General features: G+C 37.2%; 1 protein-coding gene across 1 annotated transcript in view; it reads left to right on the top strand.

The window, feature by feature from the left end:
• The window catches only part of Uri1 (URI1 prefoldin like chaperone), a 58,339-nt gene that overhangs the window by 6,852 nt on the left and 31,191 nt on the right, over positions 1 to 20,296 (top strand). Inside the window, exon 2 of the mRNA XM_055594955.1 lies at positions 14,746 to 14,780. Coding sequence (XP_055450930.1) covers positions 14,746 to 14,780 — 35 coding nt within the window. The remainder of the gene's footprint in view (positions 1 to 14,745; positions 14,781 to 20,296) is intronic.

Below are 20,296 nucleotides of genomic sequence, written 5' to 3'. Positions count from 1 at the left end.
TGAGCCATCCCTCCAGCCTCCTCCTGCCCATCCTATTTTTAAGACATCACTTCTATTCATGCTCTGGACCAAATACTACCTTGCATGTTGAGATTTAGGGATTGAGGCAGTCTTCCTTCTGCAGTAGGTGTTTAGTTGCTACATCACTGTTCACTAGGCTGATTGTTTTTCCACTTCTTGGTTATGAGAGGTGATGGGTGTGATTTGTTTTCTGAAGTCTGTTCTAATGGCTTGTTATTCTTGTGGCCAAGATTATTCTATAGGAGCGTCTCAAAGAAGTGTCCTCTCTCTCTATTTATTTTTTTCCCCGCCCCCTCCCTCTCTCTATTTCTGAGTTTTTAGAGAAATCAAAACGTCCACTACAATTCTGCTGTAATCATTATGGCTTTCTAAGTTATATATCCCCAAATTATTTATTATTACTCTGTATGTGTTCACACATGCATGTTTTGATGTATATGTGAGGTCAGTACCATTGTGGACTTGGTTCTCTCTGTCTTCCTGTACATGGTTTCTGGGATGGAACTCAGGTGGTCGTGTTTGTCTGGCAAATACCTTAAATCTTCTGAGCCATCCTGCTGGCCCTAGACGTTCTCTTGATACCTAACAGTATAAATTTAGTGGTAGTTACTCAAGATTACCTTGTCTTTTCTAGTCATTATGCTTTTGTTGGCTTATTATGTAAGGCCAAATATAACTTATGTAGTGTGCCTCAGTAATAACTATCTAGAATAACTTAAAGGCTGAGGTGATGTTTATTGTGGATACACCTGGTTGTTTTTTATTTTCTTTCTTTCTTTCTTTCTTTCTTTCTTTCTTTCTTTCTTTCTTTCTTTCTTTCTTCTTTCTTCTTTCTTCTTTCTTTTTTTGTCTTTTTTCTTTTTTGGTGGTGCTAGAAATGGAACCCCTCTGAGCTACATCCCTCAGTGCTTTTTAATTTTCCACTTTGAGTCTGAAATTTTCTAGCTAGCCCAGGCTGGTTTCAACCTTGCAATCCTTCCACCTCTGCCAAGTAGATGAATTTTAGACATGTACCAGTGTGCCCAATATCAAATAAAGGAAATTTCCTCATAACAGTTTTCTGAGAGCTTTAATGATTGGATATTGAAGTTAGGAAAATGCCTTTCTTTGAGTTGAAAAATTACAGTTAACACATTGAAAGGAGTCTAGTTGATAATTCTGATATTTAAGTTTTTTCTATTTGTTTTGAGACAGGGTCTTCCATTATAGCCTAGGCTGGCCTAGAACTCAAGAGCTTGCTACTTCAGTCTTCTCAGTGTGGGAGTCACAGGCCTACATTACTGAGCTGTTTTTCCCTTCCTTTAAATACTTTTTATTGAATTTTTATGTGTATGAATGTTTTGCCTGCATATATGTGTGCATAATCACTGATGAGATCAGAAGAGGACGTTGGATCCCCTGGGATGGGAGTAACAGGGCTGTGAACAGCCATATGAGTGCTGAGAACTGCACCAGAGTCTTAGGCAAAACAAAGACAAGCTCTTAACCACTGAGCCATCTCCAGCTCTTCCATTTTCAAGGAAGGTGAGATACAGGAACGCTTGCTTTGTAGTATGAGGAACAGTTCATTTTGTAGGTTTGAGCTGTTCAGTCCTCCCTGCTTTCAAGTTGGTTTTCCTTTCTATCATGTCAGTCATGAGCCATGAGAAAAGACCACCTAAGCCTCTTTTTTTTTTGGGGGGGGGGTGTTGATATATGGTATTTAAAAGTGGGAAAACTTTCTTATTCTCTATGTTTAAACCTTGTTTTCTTTTCTATTTGTTAAACTGTAACTACAAGTGGTTTTGTTTACATATATACATATAGTGGTGAGATTCTACATTTGTGGGAGAATGTCTTTTCTTTTTTTTTCCTTTCTGAAATTGTATGACTTCAATATCATAAATCAAAGTCCACACATTTTCTACAAATTTTGTGATTGCAATTTTCTTAAGAGCTGATATCACATATCCCATTTACACACACACACACACACACACACCCCTCAAATTTAAATTTAAGTCTAAACTATTTACTTTTCTATGGCTGTCACTGTTTTCCAAACCTCTTGATCTCTGCACACTGGCTGTAGCCATAAGCATAGCTGCTCCATGCTACCCACCTTCCTGCTCTAGCCATCTCTAGTTTACATTCTTTTTTAGGATTCCTGTTTTCTAGGTCTGTCATGCAATTGGGATCATGTAGTTGTAATGATAAACCTTTGGCTTATTTTGTTTGACACCTTCTCCAGGCTTGTTTTGAGTTAGAGCTTGCTTTCCTTATCATTGATTAATATTCCATTGTACATCCTTGGATCATTTGGTTTGCCTTTCATCTGATGGACACAAGATTCTTTCTGCCTTTTGACTGTTGGTGAATAGTGCTATTCTGAACTGTGCAAGTATCTGAGTCTCTGTTTTTAGTTGCTTGTCATGTGCACATGGTAATAGAGTGGATGAATCCTATAGTAACAGGAACCATTGTACTGTTTTCTATAGGAGCTGCACAACAGTATTCCCACCAGCAATATATGAAAATGTCAGTCTCTGCACTCCCTTGTCAGCACCTCTTCCATCTTTTCAGTTTTAGCTGTCTTATAATAGGCTTGAAGAGGAATCTAAGTGTGCTTATGATTGCTGTTTCTCTAATGACTAAGGATGTTGCCCAACTCTTCACATGCCCATTGGCCATTTGTGTATCCTCTTGGAAAAATTTCTGTTCACATCTTTTGCCCATATTTTAATTGGTCTGTCATTTTGTTGAGTTACAATAATTATGTGTATCTGGATATTAAACTCTAATATGTAACATAACAATGTTTTGCCTAATTTCTTAGCTTATCTTTTTGATAATGTCCTTTAATGCACGTAAGTTTTAAATTTTCTTCTAAGTTTTTATTTACTATTGTATGCATGTGTGCCGTGGTATGTACATAGAGGTCAGGGTATATCTTTGTGGAGTCTTTTCTCTTTGTGGGTTCTGGGAATTGAACTTGGGTTGCCAGGTTTGCTCATCAAGACACCTTTACCCATTGAGCCACCTAAAATGCAGGATTTTCTCTGTGGTTTCTTTAGCTCTTTCAGAATTAACTCTTTTGAGGTGAATTTCTGAATTGTGTTTGTTAATATTTGCTTTTTAATCTATCACTTGTTTTATAAATATAAAACATTTACATGGTTCAAAATCACAACTCTGTAAGAAATTTATTCCCATCTCTGCTTCTGTCTGCCATCATAGGTAATTTTTTATATCTGGTTTACCTTGTGTTTTGTCCTTTAAAGAAGTGTATATGCCCCTTCACCTTTACTCTGCTTCCTTACACAAAAGGTATTATAGTCTGTTTTGCCTCTTGTTTATCTTATAATGACTTTCTATTTCCTAGAGATATATCTGAGCCTATTTTATAGTGGTCTAATACGCCACTGTATGGGTAATCATCATTTTCTATTACTACACTTTTAAATTTAATGTTCATGTTAATATGTAATGTACAAAATTGTAAAGTAACTGGTTTTGCTGTACTGTCTTCCTCCTGTATATAATGTACTTCATCTGATTCCCTTTTTGTGTGCTCCTGTCTCTTTTCTCTTCCCCAATAATCTCACTTCTTTCACGTCTTCCCCTGATCCCAGTCTGTAGTTTCCATATGAAACAAACAAACAAACAAACAAACAAAAAACAACAAAATGAAAACCATGCAGAATTTGTCTGAATATGGCCTGTTTTGCTTAACATGATGATACCATGCATTTTCTTGCAGACAACATAATTTTTTTTTTCTCTCCTTAGTGCTGAATAGTGTCTTTGAGACAGGGTCTCAACCCAGACTGATGTTGAACTATTTGTGCACCTAAGGCTGACTTTCAATCTCTGGTTCTCCTCTTTACTTTCCAGAGTGCTGGGATTGTAGGTTTCCTGGTGTCTTGGGCATTGACCACAAGGCTTTGTGATAGATAGGCAAGTGCTTTACCAACTGAGCTACCCCAAATTGTTTGTTTGTATTTTTTTTTTTTTTTTTTTTTGAGACATGGTTTCTCTGTGTAGCCTTGGACTGACTTGGACTTGTTTAGTAGACCAGACTGGCCTCAAATTTCCAGAGTGCTGGGATTACAGTCTTGCACCGTGGTGCCTGGCTCCCAAATAGTATTTTTATGTCCCATTTTCTTTTTCTTTTCTTTTCTTTTTTTTTTTTAAAGATTTATTATTTATACAACATCCTGCCTGCACAGCAGATCTTACTATAGATGGAGATGAGCCACCATGTGGTTGCTGGGAATTGAACTCAGGACCTTTGGAAGAACAGTTGAGTGCTCTTAACCTCTGAGCCATCTCTCCAGCCCATGTCCCATTTTCTTTATTCAGTCATCTATTGATGATCAGATGAATTCCCTTAACGGTTAATTTAAAAGTTTGGTCTAATGTTTATTATAAGCCTTGTAGTTAGTACTTAGTATATCTAATCCACTATCGTATCCAATAAAAGACACAGATCGTAGAATAGCCTTATTTCACCTGGAGCAGGGCAGATATTAACCTCTAAATTACCTTTACCTCCCAGCCCCATCCCAGGCTATCTTTCATCCAAAATTCCATAAAGACTTGCTTATTCTTCATCTGAGCCAATTTCCTCCATCCATACGATCGACCATGTGATTCTTCCACACTAACCCATGGTGGCAGCCTTCTTACTTCTTCCTCATCCTGTACTTGTCTCTTTCCCAAGATCCTTCTGTTTCCAAAGCCTGAGAACCTTAGCCATGCCTACTACTTCTGCCCTGCACAAGTGTAGGCCTTTTAATCAGCCCATCAGGGCTAATTGGGGAACATTCCTTTTCATCACATGGGTACAGGAGATAGTTCAACATTAATACCAATTCCCAGCGCAGGGTGGTAACCAGATCTCAAGGCACTGAAATCAGCATTTGAATATATAACACCAGACCAACCTCCAACAGATTCCCCTATCTTTGTTGTTGCAGGCAGTGCAGCTCTAAAGGCTAGGTACATATCTTTCGTATGCTGCCTTTGATTCCTTGGGCAGCATTCCCAGATGTGGCATATTTGGACCATGATGTTCTGGTGTGTATCCTGTAGTGGTTGCACTAATCTATATTCCCACTAAGAAAATATTGTTCTCTCTCTCCTCTCTCCAACCTCCTCTCCTTATCTCCCTCCTCTTGCTTTTTGAGACAGCTTATGTGCACCATATCCATGCAGGTGCCCTTGGAAGCCAGAAGAAGGTGTTAGATGTTGGATCCTCTGGAACTGGAGTTATATAGACAGTTGTGAGCTTGGTGGGTGCTGGGAACTGAACTGAGATTTCTGAAAGAGCAGCAAGTGTTCTTACCTGCAGAGCCACCTCTCTAGCCCCTTTTGATAGTATTTCTAGCAAATGTGTGGAAGAATTTGTTAATGGAATGGTCTGGACCTATTATAGTTCCTAGAGATTGTAGATCTAAAGTCATAGATTTGTTTTCTAAAGAACTGTTCAAGTTTTCCATTTTTTACTGTGTCAGTTTAGGAAAGTGATTATATATATGTATAAGTATAAAATATATTATATATATTATGTATTTGCTGTCTAAAAAATCCAGTAGTTTGATAATGATTTTTAAAAAATTGCTCTTATTTACAATTCGGTTTGTCTTCTAGGAGTTTATCAGGTGAAGGTGATGAAATTATCTCAAGGATCAATTTTTGGCTTTGTTGATTTTTCTGCTTCTAAATATGGTTTTTCTCTCATCAATTTCTGCTTTGAAACTTTTCTACCTTTAAAGTTTTATTCCTTTGTTTTTAAAGATATTAACATTTACTTTTTTTTGTATATACTTTCCATTTTGATTTTTTTTTCTTATCACTTCCTTAGGTACCTCATATGTATTCTAGGTTTTCATTGTCAGTTAAAACTGTTTCTTAGTATCTTTTGTGTGGTGTTAATTGACCTGTGAGTTACTTAGACATATGTTCTTTAACTTATAAATATCTGAGTATTTTCTGTAGCTGATACTCATATTTAATTTTACTGTGCTCAAAGAACATATAATTGAAAAATCAGAATATAATTTTTGCTTTATGGCTGAATATATTTATTAGTAAATACTTTTATTTTCTTCTCCCCCCCCCTTTTTTTTTTCAAATTTAAATCCTTAGTTCTTGAGTTCATCATCTCTTCTGCTAGCTCCAGTGGTTAAATGTTTTGTTTGGGTGCTTTATGGCCATCTTTTTGTAGTGCTCTGGGCTATCAGGAGATGTGTATTATCTTCTTCATTATGATTATGAAGCTGTGATGTTCATTGTGTACAGGATTGTTGTAGCTTCTGGTCAGTTTTTTTTTTTTTTTACCATTTTGAATTTTTATTTTACAATTTTTGAAGATGTTCTTGTCTTCAGATCACCCTTATTAGATATTAGTATGCATTTTGTGATCTGTCATTTTGAACTTCAGCATTTGTGTTTGAAGTATGTTTCTTATAAATAGCATGTGGTTGTGGTTTTAATTGTCAGTTGGCATCTTTTTTTTTTTTTATTTTGAACATGTTGAGATACTATTGAAGTTTACCAGTTTTCTATTTGCTTTTACTTTTTATTTTAAAACTTGTAAAAATACATTTTTTAATCTTGAAAAACTAAATTATGGTATTAAACAATAGCTCTGTTTTTTATCCTACAAATACCCTTTCTATCGACAAACACCCTTTTGCTTTTTTGTCTCTGAATTTGACTAACCCATGTAGCTCATACAAGCAGTCATATAGTTTTGGCCTGTTTGACTTAGTGTAATATGCTCGAAGCATGCATGTTGTAGCATTTATGCTACAGCCCCCATTTGTGTGTGTGCATGATATATGTGTGTGCATGTATGCTTGTGTTTGCATTTCTGCATATCTATGTTTTTATGAATGTGGTTGTACACATGCCATGGTATGCATGTGGAGGTCAGGGCAACTTCAAGTGTTGGTCCTTGTCTTCCACGTTGTTGGAGACAGTGTCTGTCTGTTGAGGGCTGCTGTGCACACTAGACTAGCTGGCCTCTGAATTTCTAGGGATTCTCCTGACTCTGCCTCCCATCTTCTTGTAGGAACCTAGGATTGCAGATATTTGTGGGTTGCTGTGTCTTAGAATAGCCTGGGACTCAGACTCCTGCCTCAGCATATCGTTGTCATAGGTCTAGAATTATTCCTTTTTAAGGGTAATTTTCATGGTGTTTAACAGTGTATTGGGTATTGTTTTATACAATATTTTTTCTGTGGGTGCACAATTATATTGCCTCCATTTTGAAGGTTGTGAATAATGCTGCCCTAGACATGCATGTGTGCAAGTTTTTGCGGTTTGCTCTGAGTGCTGTGGGTTTAGTTAGAGGTTGACATGCTGGATCATAGAGTAAGTCATGGTTAGTGTTTGAGGAACTGCCACGTGACTTTCTACAGTGACTGTACACTTTTACCTTCCCAGCAGCAATTGGCGGTGGCTCCAGTGTCTCTGCACACTCAACAATACTTGTTATTTTCTGTTTTATTTTTTAAATGGTGGCCAGCCTGATATGTGTGAAGTTGTATCTCACTGTCATTCTATTTTTACCTACTTTCACGTTTCTTTATCTTTGTTCTCTTTTCTGTTTGTCTTTGGATTTATCAAACATAGCGTTATTGTTACTTCTGCCTATTGACATCTTTATGATAGATCATTGAACTACATTTGCACTGTACTGTGTGTACCTTAATATTCAGTGTGCTACGAATTTATACTAGGCTTGTACCATCCAGGTCCAACCTGCGTTCATTTATTCACCCTGCCTCTTTTTCTTCCTCCCTTCTTCTTTTCCTCATTTTGACTGATTGAGATTGGGTTTCGCTACATAGCTCTGGCTGTCATAGAACTCACAGAGATCCACCTGCCACTGCCTTCTGACTACTGGTGTTAGAGGTGCAAGGCTTCCATGGTGCCCACCCACATCATGATTATTGCTTCAGCACATTTTGGTGGTGTGTATTTTGTTGGTTGTATTTAATTGTTGGCTGTATTTAATTGTTGCTTACGGTGGTGCTGTTCTTGAAATCTGCCCCTGTAACCACACTATTGCAGTTGCTCTGGAGTCTTTCTGCCTGTAAACGAAGAATGAAAGTTGGCTGTGGAATTCTCAGTTATCTGTTAAATATTTTTTGATTTTTCTTTCATGTTGGAGGATGTGTTTGCTGTGCATATGCTAATAATGATAGATTCTTCAGTTATTTTTTTCAGTACTTCAAGAATTTATCGTTGTCTTCCAGGTTGTGGCATTTATGCTTAAGTTAGCTCTAACTTTAACTTTTGTTTCTCCTTTGAAGGCTATATGCCATCTTCTGGCCTCTCACCACCAGCTGTACCCAAAGTTCTAACTACATTGCTGTGCCCAAATGTTAAGAAATACTGACTTGTGTTGTGCTTAGTCTCTGTTTAATATTGGCTGTGGTAATTTTAGAAACTTCAGTTGCATCTTTTTTCTTTTCTGTCTCTTTTTTTGACTGCCAGCCAGCCTCCCTCCCTTCCTCATCTTCTGTCTGGTGAATGAATTTAGGGCTTTGCACTTGCTTGGCAGGTGTTCTGCCACTGAGCTAGAGCCACAGCCAGAATATTTTCATTTATTTTTTTTTTAAAGAGAGATTTCTAGTAAAAATTTTCTTTCTTTTAATATTTTTTCTTGTATCCTCTTGTATACTTGCATTGTAATTTTAGTGGCCTAGTTTATTGACACCAGTGTCCAGATTGTATAACATTTTGTTTTGTTTCCTTGGTTCTTACCTGCTGTTTGATCATGTGCTTCTGTTTTGTGGCAGTGTAGTCATTTTGGGTTAAATGCGGGGATGGTAGATGTGTCTGAAGAGGCCTCACTTGCCTTAGATAGGCAGGATGTGATCTTGCCAAGGTTAGCCTACTTCTGGCAGGTGCTGAATGGAGTGAGGGCCAGGTGCCTGCCGTAGTGAGCAGTCTGCTATTTTTTGTTTCTTTCTGGACTTTGTCTGAGACTACAGCTTGTTCATATGTTTTGGAAGCTTATAGACTCTTTCGTTTTTATTTAATTCCAACCTTTTCCCAAAGTTTTAGTTTAGATTTTTGGCCTTTTTAGCTTTAGGATTTGTCAGGCATCTTTGGATGGAAACTAGCCATATGCTTACATACTCTTAGGTCTCATTTTATTTCTCTACCTTGTCAGATGCGCCTGCCTGCTTCTGTCCTCAGCCGTAGTTGTCTGCTCAGGGCCTGCCATGATGCTTAGCTTTTACCTAGGCACAGAAAAATCTTGGCTCCAGAGATCAGCTCTCTTTTCTCAGTTCCCTCTAAATTTGTAGTCCCTTTTTCTGTTACTTTGACAACTCTTGGCTCCCTGTAAAAGTGTAATTTCTTACCTATCTGGTGTTTCTAGTTTTCCAAGAGTTTTGAACTTGTATAGATAACTTATTTTTTCTACAGTCTGAATGACAGTGGTATGTCTTTAAGTGCAGAATGGTATTTCATATTGCTTTAATGTTGCTTTTGTACTACTAGTGAGCTACCACCTCTTAACTGTTTGTATTCACTGTTTAATGAATTGTTTCCTTTTAGTGTCACAGGCACTAATCTGTGTGACAAGATTGTCCTAATCTGTGTGACAAGTTTCACCACACTGGCTTTCTTAACTCAATTGTAAACCACAGAAATGCTTGAAAGGAATTTCTGTAAGAATTGACTGTGTGAAGTCTGTGTGCATGTGTGTGGGTGGGAGCTGCTTGCTTTCTTGCACATTTACTTTGCTACCAGCTGACTCTCGTTATGACATTCCTTACTACTTCTGATTACCTTGGTCCATCTGAAATGGATCAGTTGGCTTGGATAACGGCAGGCTTGGGTCCTGTCCATTCTGGGGTTGTATATGCTCAAAAGGAGTTCTGTAAAAGCATGTTCTTAATGGAAACAGTAGTGTTCCCAGAGGAAGATATGTAAGTGGACAGGGAATGATGGATGTTCCTAGTCAAACACTAGGAATGCAAGCTGTCCAGGCAGCCCTCAGATCCAGAAGTACAGCTCATCCTCTCTGTAGTCACAAAACCTGCAAAGCGTTAGGGTAGAGTTATCTGTGAAATCGCCACACATTAACACAATGGGCCACCTAGTACTCAATTTTCATTGTAAATGTTATATCTACAGGGTTTTTTCAGTAACTGGTTATATGTACTTTGTTCTAAATGTATCAAATTCTTTTCTCTTTTGGATGCAGGGTCTTATGTATGAAAGACTAGTTATAGCTGAGGATGACCGTTTACTTCTGATTTTCTTCTTCCCATTGTTGGGATTTCAGGTGTGTGTGGCTTCATTGTTGGGCTGGAGATTGCACCTGGGGATCGCACTTGTGCTGTAATTTGTGCTGGATTTAGAGAGTTGGTAGTTTCACTTTAGGTGCATGTCAGCTATAAAGTTGTCTAAAGTTGAATTGGCTTTCTTTTCTTGGCTTTTAAAAATGATTTATTTATTTTTATTTTATTTCCATTGTTGTTTTTCATGCATATATGTCTGTATATGAGGGTATTACAGAGTAGAGTTACAGATGATTGTGAACTGCCGTGTCGGTGTTGGGAATTGAACCCAGATCCTCTGGAAGAGCAGCCAGTTCTAGCGGCTGAACCATCTCTCCAGTTAGGCCTGGATTGGCTTTCTTTTGTGCTGGTTTTACTGTAGCAACCCTCAGTTTATTGCTCATTACCCCATTGCCTACTGCATCTTGACTCACACCTTTCAAAGACTTGGTTTAAAAGATGAGTAATTGCCTGAATTTTGTTTTTAGAGACAAAGTCTTTCTATGTTAGCCCAGACTTCCCAGAAACCTGTGGTCCTGCTCTCCAAGTGCTGGGGTTCCAGGTGAGCTGCGACACCAGCTTAGTAAGAGTTACAATTTTTACTCATTTTGTTGAAAGTATACTTTTTTTTTTTAATACAGTTCTTTGTTGTAATCATACCCAGATATTTTTTTAGCTGGCAACCTGCCATTTTAGAAAAGGTTTTTCATTGTTTAGGAAGATCTTAGGTGACCAGGCTTGTTAGCATCCCCTGGCTCCAGTGCAGAGAGGTAACTTTGAGCAACCTAATGGGAAGGTGTGTTGTGAAGCTTCCAGTCCAGTAAGAGAAGCTGACCTGATGAATTTAGGCAGCCCACAGAGCTGCTCCCAAACTGCTCTTGATACAGTAATCTGAGCAGGAAGGTTACTGGCAGTGTAAGCAGTTTTAGAAGTGAAATAAAGCCTTCCTGAGAGAAGGATAAGAGGTTAGAAGTGCACATAACTTTGAAGCTTGTCTCTATCAGGCCAACTTTGTCTTGCTGCTGTGCAGCACTTGGAGATTGAATGGGTTGATGCCCCCTTGTGGTCCATTATTAAAATAAATAGCACAAACACAAATAAACATGGGAGAGCTCACTCACAGCATGTTAAACCCTCTCTTCATTCCTTTATAATGTTTAAAAAGCAGTTTCTGCAGAAAACTAGCTGGTTTTTTTTTTTTTTTCTTTTCATAGTTTTAATGGCCTTAAAATTTATCAGGCATAATTTTGACCCTTTGTAACAGACCCTTTGTGAGTGTTGTGCTGAGGAGGACATGAGGACTGGCAGCAGTGACTTGCAGGTGCAGCAGACCTTCTTGCCACCATTATGCTCTCCAGGTTGAAGGCAGGCTTGTCTAAGGGCTCGTGTACCTGGGGTCAGACAGTTACGGTTTAAAGCCGATTTCACGTGCCCTCTTCCAGGATGCCCTCGTCTAGCCAGGCGTGATGGCTCACACCTTTAATCCCAGCACTCAGGAGGTAGGGACAGGTGGATCTCTGTGAGTTCAAGGCCAGCCTGGTCTGCAAAGGGAGTCCAGGACAACCAAGACTATATAGAGAAACCCTGTCTCAAGAAAACCAAACCAAAAAAGCAGGCTTCCTTTCCTTAGAAAGAGGTTAAGGCCTACCTATGTCATTGGAATGTTAGAGTGGGCTGTCCTATGAAGTCTTGTTATAAATCTTAAGTCTGTACCTAATTGTACAGATGATCATGTATCCATCGGGTTGTTAATGATAGTCTGTTTAAACCAGTGGGTCAAATCAGGGTCCCTTTTCTTTAGTGTGGCCTTACTGCTGTATTACTGTGGAAACATTTATAAATGTATAGTTATTATATTAAATAATTTCCTAGGTTAATTACTTTATAAAAGCCTGCCAAGTAAAAATATTGCAATGACTTTTTAGGCATAATATTTGTAAGTTTGGACACTTAATCTTTAAAAAACAAAACAAAGCTTTCATCAGTTCTTCCATAGGGACTTTATTTTCATGGAGATCAACAAAGTGATAAAACACTTTTGTTGTTTGCTTAATGCTGGAGTCTTTTCTAGAAAATCAGACCCCTATCTTATGATCATTCATTTAATATTTTAAGAATTAGCATGAGTTCTCTGGCAGAAGAAACTAAGTTGGTATTAACTTCACAGAAAAGTCAGTTTTTAAAACTCAGGCACATTTAGCTTTGAATCTGGATTTTTTTCCTGTAAATTACACTTGATCTTCGCCAAAGGCCAAGAAGTGATGGCAATTAAATTAAAAACATCTCAGAATATAACTTGATTATACTATGTACGTACATGTATTTTTAAAAGAAGCTTACAAATCATTTAAGCCTGGCCACAGGAGACTCATTGCCTAGTTACTCCATATCTCTCTCCTTTGAACATTGATTTCTAGGGTCCTGCTTCTGATGTGTATGTTTGTGCAGTGTGTCTGGTATTCTGAATGGTACGTGGAACCCAGAAAGACTATCCATGTAAAAGCAGTATTGGTAGTGAGAATGTCACTTGTACATTATGAAATGGAGTTTTGTTGTTGCTCTGTCTGCTTAGAGAAGTACTATTTTAGGAAAGAAAAGGGTTGGGGAGTGGGAAGCTTGACCAGGCAGAGGAGCTGAGTTGGGTGATGGCAAGAACACATGCCATGCTACCAGTGGCTTGTTTTTAAACATGAAAAGCATGTGTGCCAAATTTACATATTTACTAATTAAAAAGGCTTCCTGGAAACATTAAGTAGACTATCTTCCATAACCTTTAACACCATCACTAATGGATATAGCCTAGAAAATTTCATCGAAGGTCCTTTAAATAATGTAAATGATTATGAATATGTAACTAGTTAATATGCAGCTATGAAAGGATTATCATGTAGAGGTTAATGAACACTCTGCTCTTACGGTTGCAGGACTTTTTTTTTTTTTTCTCTGTGCTTTTGGCTCACTTCATGCTTGGAAACACTTGTGCTAGGTCTAGAAACATCCTGAGTGATTTTGGGTCTCATCTTAATGGGGTTCTTAAATAACTTCTTAAAACATTTTTTCAAGGATTTGTTTTTTCGTTTTTAATTTACATTTAATTCTGTTTGTTTTTTTATAATTACTGCCAGATTAGAAACAGTGAGATGGACTGATGTGGCTTTAGTGGACTCTTCCAGATGTTAAGTCAGTGCTCTATTATAGATTGCCACTGTTATTAAGTGTTGCTGTGTGATTGATACTTACTGCAGATCTTCATTTGGTAGGGACTTTTTATGCTGAATTAATGTGCAGTATGGCTTGGTATCTGATTATAGCTTGTATTTTGATTCAGAATTGCTGCCTTAGTATTTAAAATGTCCAAAAGGGAGGACATTTATTTTAGGAATTAAATGTTCTAATAGAGGAATTTAGTGACAACTCTAAAAAAAAAGTGTGATTTTTTGGGGTGGGGTGGGGTGGGGTAAGAAGCATTTTGCATATGCAAGAGGGTAGGCTCTGAGCCTCAAGCTAGAGCTGCAACCAGCCCATGCTGCTGTCTTCCCATGTGGCCTCTGTATTCTACCTTTTGTGCCTTAGTTTCTCTGTCTCTAAAATGGTTCTGTAACACTCTAGATTAGTAGTTAACATTTTTTTAAATTGATGGGAACTGAAAAATAGGTGATTATCAGTTGTATAATAAGTTAAAATTTCCATTTAGCCATGTAATTTTTCTAATTGCATTTTCTCTTGTGTTGATAGACATTTTTGTTCTCTTAGTATTTGAGAATCTACTGAAATAATCTTAAGGGAAAACGAGTAACTTTTAAATTTAATGCCATTCTTTTAGTATTATAAATGGCTTAGACTGGGTGTGAAGTACATACAATTTTATCATAATTTACTAGTGGGGGGAATGAGCTGTTCAGAGCATCCCTTTATCCCAAGTATTTCTTTATCCAAACATAGTAGAAAAATGAATTCATTTTAATACATCAGAATAAAAATCACAGGTGGAAACATTTGGAGATATGTTGACAAAATAAAGTATTTTCACTACTGTAATTTTTTCCCCTTCTGAAATGTTGATGTTACATTGGATTCTTGTTATTTATAGTATTTATGTGTTTAGAAAATATGTAACATTGAAAATGGTCTATAGATTGTACAAAATGCTAGTTATCTTATATCATATGTCACCTAATAGTTATGAAGCAGGTTTTGTACAAAAGTCTGAATTGGAAAGCTGTAATTTGTTCTGCAGTTATCAGCCTGCGTTAGAGGGCTGTGATAAAGTGCACTGCTTAAAAACTAACATCCCCATCTCTGTACCTCTTGACAAATAAAAATGTACACTGAAATGTTAGTAAATCTATAAAGACAGTATTGTAGTTTTCTGATGCTGATTTTCTATCTCTGTACCTAGCCTTGTTTTTTCATGAGTAGTTGTCTGTTTTCATGACAGGTGGTCACTAACTGCCGAGAGAAAATCCAGCATTGGTGAGTGAAAGATGCTTTTATTAAAATTCTGGAATATGGAAGAAGTCACTTAGTTGTGTGCATGTGTGTATATGGGTAGAGTGAAAGAGCAGTAATTGATTTCTGGTGATTTCATTTTGAATGCCTTTGATACTAATTTACATTGTCTTTAACCCTTCTGAGTTATACACCAGTTTTCTAAAGTTTTTTCACCATTTATGTCGATTGTAAGCCCTCCTTTTCATTTAAAAAAATTGAATAGTATTAATTTATTTTGAAGTAGAAACTGAAACATGTTTTTGAACTTAACTTTGTTTTGGGGTATTTCTTAATGTTTGTAGTAGAAAATAATTGAAATCAACTGTTTGAAAAATAATGTTGGGAATAGGGCACAGATAGATTTTCCCAAGTTTGAAAAAGCTAATTAATCTGCATTTTAGAGCCTGCTTTATGGCTTGTACTTTTTTTTTTTTTTAGGGAGAAAGAAAGCATGTCTGCTTTGACGTGCTAATCTATAGTTAATAGGACAATGCCTGCTAAATAATGTGCTTTCTCTTCTATTGCTTCTGAGGAAAACGCTCAATTTAATGGTGAATAAAATCTTATATTAGGAGTTGTCATGAGGTATGGCTGTTGATCTTACAGATATCAAATTACAGTCTATCCATGCTGTGTTTACGAAGATTTTACTGAGAGAACAACAGGAGCTGTCTTGATTATTGTCTGCAGGGTTATTGCAAAATCGTCGTAACTGCCCCTTTAGTGGTGAGATTAAACCTTCGGTTATACACCATCAAGCATATAATATTTTAAATTTATTTTAAAAGGCTTTTTCTTCATGCCTGAGAGATCTCCAAGGAAATAATTTATAGTTAGTGTATATCAAATGTTTTTGGTTTAAATGCACATAGGCTGCAAGAAGTGGATAAGAGAGATCAGTGCAATCTGTACCCATCATCTTATTCAATTTGGACTATTGGCTTGCAGAAACCAATCTAAAACTAATAATACCCACTTTATAAATAAAAATCGCGGACTTCATTAATTTTCAATAAATGCAGCATTGTAATTGCATCCACTGGTGGTGTAGGTCTGTCAACATTTCTGTAATGAACTGTTCACTTTGTACTATATGTTCAGTTCGGCTTAAAATATGAAGTGTGTGCAAGTCCTTGGCCAGAGCAAGGGCTTCATTTGTAGATTTGACCAAAGTGACTTATTTATGTGTGCCCTTTAGAGGCAGTTTTAGTCTGTAGACATGTGTCATGTTTTTGGTAAGGAATTTAGGAAATAAGGATGCATTCACTCAGAACAGACTCTGGCATACACGAACCAGGAACTAACTTGCTTCTAGGTGGCTTGGTAAAATCCTGCCTTTAGTAGAGGGAGTTCTTGAGGATGACAGACATGTTTTTATCTTTCTGTCCACACATTCTTTCCTTCTGTATTTGGTACAGAATAGGTGCTTAATTAATGTTGAATAAGTGAAGGTGAAATCTGTAGTTGTTTTATCTACACTATTTTATTTTCAAACATCACTGCAGTGTTCAAGTCTGGAGAGTAGTGACGGTCAGAGCGGGCTCATAGATCCTCATTCTCACTTTTAGTGTGCTAAAGGCCTCAACAACAGAAGGTTGGCACATTTGCCTATACGATAGTTTCAAGTTTATTGTACCTTGTCTATAGATTAAAGGAAATAGTTCTTTTTCTCATTAATTTTTTTTTTTTCTGCTCTGAATCACTTCTGATAGGATTTAGGAAACAGTATTTTGTTAGCTTTTTAAAGAGAATCTATATACATAGTATTATGGTATTGGTAGAATCTAAGTTATCAGTAAATTATTTTTTTATGATTTATTTATTATGTATACGGTGTTCTGCCTAATTGTACGCCTGCATGGCAGAAGAAGGCACCAGATCTCATTATATAGATGGTTGTGAGCCATCATGTGGTTACTGGGAATTGAACTCAGGACCTTTGGAAGAGCAGCCAGTGCTCTTAATCTCTGAGCGATCTCTCCAGCTCCACCAGTAAATTCTTAATCCATTTACTTAATACTTAATCCATTACTTAATATACTTACTATGCTTAGAAATTGAAACAAAAGTGTCCATTTTCTTAGCCAAAGTCAAGCGGTAAGCATCCAGAGGTTGTGGTATTCTTGTGCTATCCTTACATTTCACACCTTAGTGGGCAAGATCTTCCTGTCAAAGGGCAAGGCTGAGCTGATGTTTACAATCTAAACACAGCGGTGGAGGAGCTAGTAGTAGGAACTTTCGAACTCAAAGCTGTCCATCTGCCTCCACCTCCTCAGTGCTGGGACCTAAAGGTGTGCATGCCCAGCTGACTGGAGCTATTATTTTTTCTTCTTTTCAAGTTTTTTTTTTTTTCTTCACAATTTATTCATTATATATCCCAATTGAATCTCCCTCCCTCAACTCTCCCGGTCTTACTGTCCTTCCCTCTTCTCCTCATCCCGTTCCCCTAGTCCACTGAAAGGGGGAGTTCTCCACTATTGCCATCTGCTCATAGCTTGTTAAGTCTCATCAGAACTGGTTGGATCCTCTTTCTCTGTGGTCCAATGGCAGAGAAACACTTAAAGAAATGCTCAGCATCCTTAGTCATCAGGGAAATGCAAATCAAAACAACTCTGAGATTCCATCTTACACCTGTCAGAATGGCTAAGATCAAAAACTCGGGTGACAACACATGCTGGAGAGGATGTGGAGAAAGGGGAGTACAAACTTGTACAACCACTTTGTAAATCAATCTGGCGCTTTTTTCAGAAAATTGGGAATAGCACTACCTTAAGATCCAGCTATACCACTCCTGGGCATATACTCAAAAGATGCCCCACCATTTAATAAGGACATTTGCTCAACTATGTTCATAGTAGCTTTATTTGTAATAGCCAGAATCTGGAAACAACCTGGATGTCCATTAATGGATACAGAAATTGTGGTACATCTACACAGTGGAAGATTGGGGCCGTTCTTAAGCATATCTTATATAGTTTTTAAAAGCATGTTGCTTTTACTTTTTTGTCTTGTGGCATCAGTCAGTCTAAAGTGTAGTTTAGGTGCTCTTGTCTTTATGGGTATCTGCTAATGTAAGAGGAAGAACAAAATAAATGCTTTTAATGATGCAGTTCTTTTTCTGTAGTGGTGTTGATGTGTAATCTAAAAGGTTCTTTTATTTAGAGACAAAACAGAATACAACTCAGGCTTCAAGAATACTTGTTTTTTAACATTGGACAAAAAGTAAAAGTATTTGTAGAAAGCTAGAAATAAAAGTAGTCTGTGACTATCTTAGGACCTACGTAGAAAATTAAAGTCCAGGACTCTAGTGAAACTAAGGAATTAATAGTATTTGTTCAGTTAAGAGCAAATAAAAAAGGAAATATTTGAACCTAGTAGATAAGAATTGTCCAGCATTCTGTAAGCACTAATCATGGTTTTCAGTTTAGCTAAGATTTAAGTTTTTTTTTTTTAATTAATAAAACTTTTTAGCTTAGCAGTAGTGGTGCATGTCTTTATTCCCAGCACTTGAGAGGCCACTCAGGAGGCAGAGGCAGGCTGATTTCTGTGAGGTTGAGGCCAGCCTGGTCTACAGAGCTAGTTCCAGGACAGCCAGGAATATATAAAGAAATCCTCTCTTGGAAAAAAAAAAAAAAAAAAAAACCTAAATCAAACCAAAACACCCCCCCTTTTTAAAGCCTGTCATTTTTCCTTCACACAGGAAAAGAAGGTGCTATAGAGTATACACTTACTTTCTAATTAAATATGGATATGGGTTCCACTATTTGGTTCACTTGTAGCTGGCTGTCATGTTGAGAGATTATTTACTCCCTTTTTTCTTAAATTCTTATACAGCATTTGGAACCATAGGCCTGCATTTGAGTTATGTCATATGCAGCCTAGAACAGTTAAACTAAGAATCCTCATTTTTTTCCAGGCAGATATGCTATCACTTGACTCACAGTGCTGCAAAGCGTGTTCAGCCTGTCACTCGAGAACTAAGAGTAGACCCTACATTCTTTAGGAAAGCTTGAGATGTCACGTAAATGAGAAAAAAATAACAAAAATCTTAGTTTTGCACCTATTTGTGAATGTTTTGTATTCATGTCATCTTCCTTATCTGTCTGAGTCTTATCTTTCACTATATCACAGGCTGGCTTGGAACTTGTGGCAGTCCTCCTGCCTCAGCTTCCCAGAGTATAGGCCACTGTGCCCAGTCATCAGGCAGAAATGGTCTTTTTAGCATATTTTTAGAACTGTGTGTGCCTTTCTTAAATAAGTTTCATGATGATGCTTTTTAAACAGTAGGTGGTATATCAGGGTAGTCAGCTTTGTGAGCTTTTATCTGACTGCTTTTATTGTTTTATCTGAACTGTTTTGTTTTAATATCTTATCCTTTTACTACCAGTATTTGTAATGAGTCTAATATGAGCATTGGTAGCACAGGCCTGGCATTACAGTACTCAGGATCGTCCAAGTTGTAGGGCATCCTGGGCTAGTGGAGCCTGATAACTAAGCCTGCTCTGTCTTAGTGGCATTTATTCCAGCATCCTTTCCTTTTACATGATCCCATGGAAGTTGCAAGGCCATTTTGGTGTTCCAAGCAACTTACAGAAGGAGCTAGATTCAGAAAGTGAAAAAAATGACTGCTATCTGTTGCTGGAACAAAGAATTTATGGCCATTTTTAGTGTAATGCAGATGATTCCTATTGGCCAGGTCTCACAAGAAAGACACTTTAATGTTGCTTGTGGGACTGAATAAAGTTGTGTCTGTGGATGGAGCACAGTCAAATAATCTGCACAGAGGTCTTGTTTAAAACCATAAACTGTAGGCAATGGGGGTATAGAAATAGCTTGCTTTGAGGGCTGGAGAGGGATTGCATACTACTCTTGCAGAGGACCTGAGTGGGTTTCCAATGCCCACACCAGGCAGCTGGCTGTAAACCACCAATATCTCTAGTTCCAGGATATCTGATGCCCTTGGCCTCCTTGGACACATGTACTCATGTGCACAAACACAATACATACAATTAAAAAAGAAAAAAAAACTTATTTTCTTTAAAGCTTGTAAGAGGATTTTAGATAGTGAAGAAATCTAGCAGTAAATCACACAAAGCTAACTTAAATGAAAATATAGTATTGTTTGTGAATATGTTTACTATTGCAAAAAGTAGCTTAAAGTTTGACAAATTTAAAAACATTTGAGTTTTGAGAAAGAAATTTTAGAACAAATATTTGATATTTGTTAATTTTTAAAAGAAAACTGGATAAAAATTTGGGGAAATGGTTTCTGTTACAGTTTATGATCACAGTATTTAGTGGGAAATAGAAACATGTGAACAGGGAAAAACCATGAGTCTTTCTAAAAACTCCTCTTTACTATTAGGAAAAGAGAAAAAACTCCTCTTTACTATTAGGAAAAGAGAAAAAACTCCTCTTTACTATTAGGAAAAGAGAAAAAGATACACATATATGCATGTTTCTTATGCACACACACACATAAATGTAGACAGCATATC

This window comes from Psammomys obesus, unplaced genomic scaffold (genome assembly GCF_907164565.1).
Source record: "Psammomys obesus unplaced genomic scaffold, mPsaObe1.curated_primary_1811, whole genome shotgun sequence".
NCBI classification, from domain to species: Eukaryota; Metazoa; Chordata; class Mammalia; order Rodentia; family Muridae; genus Psammomys; species Psammomys obesus.
Note: the sequence above shows the minus strand (reverse complement) of the source record. Positions and strands in the feature narration are given on the sequence as shown.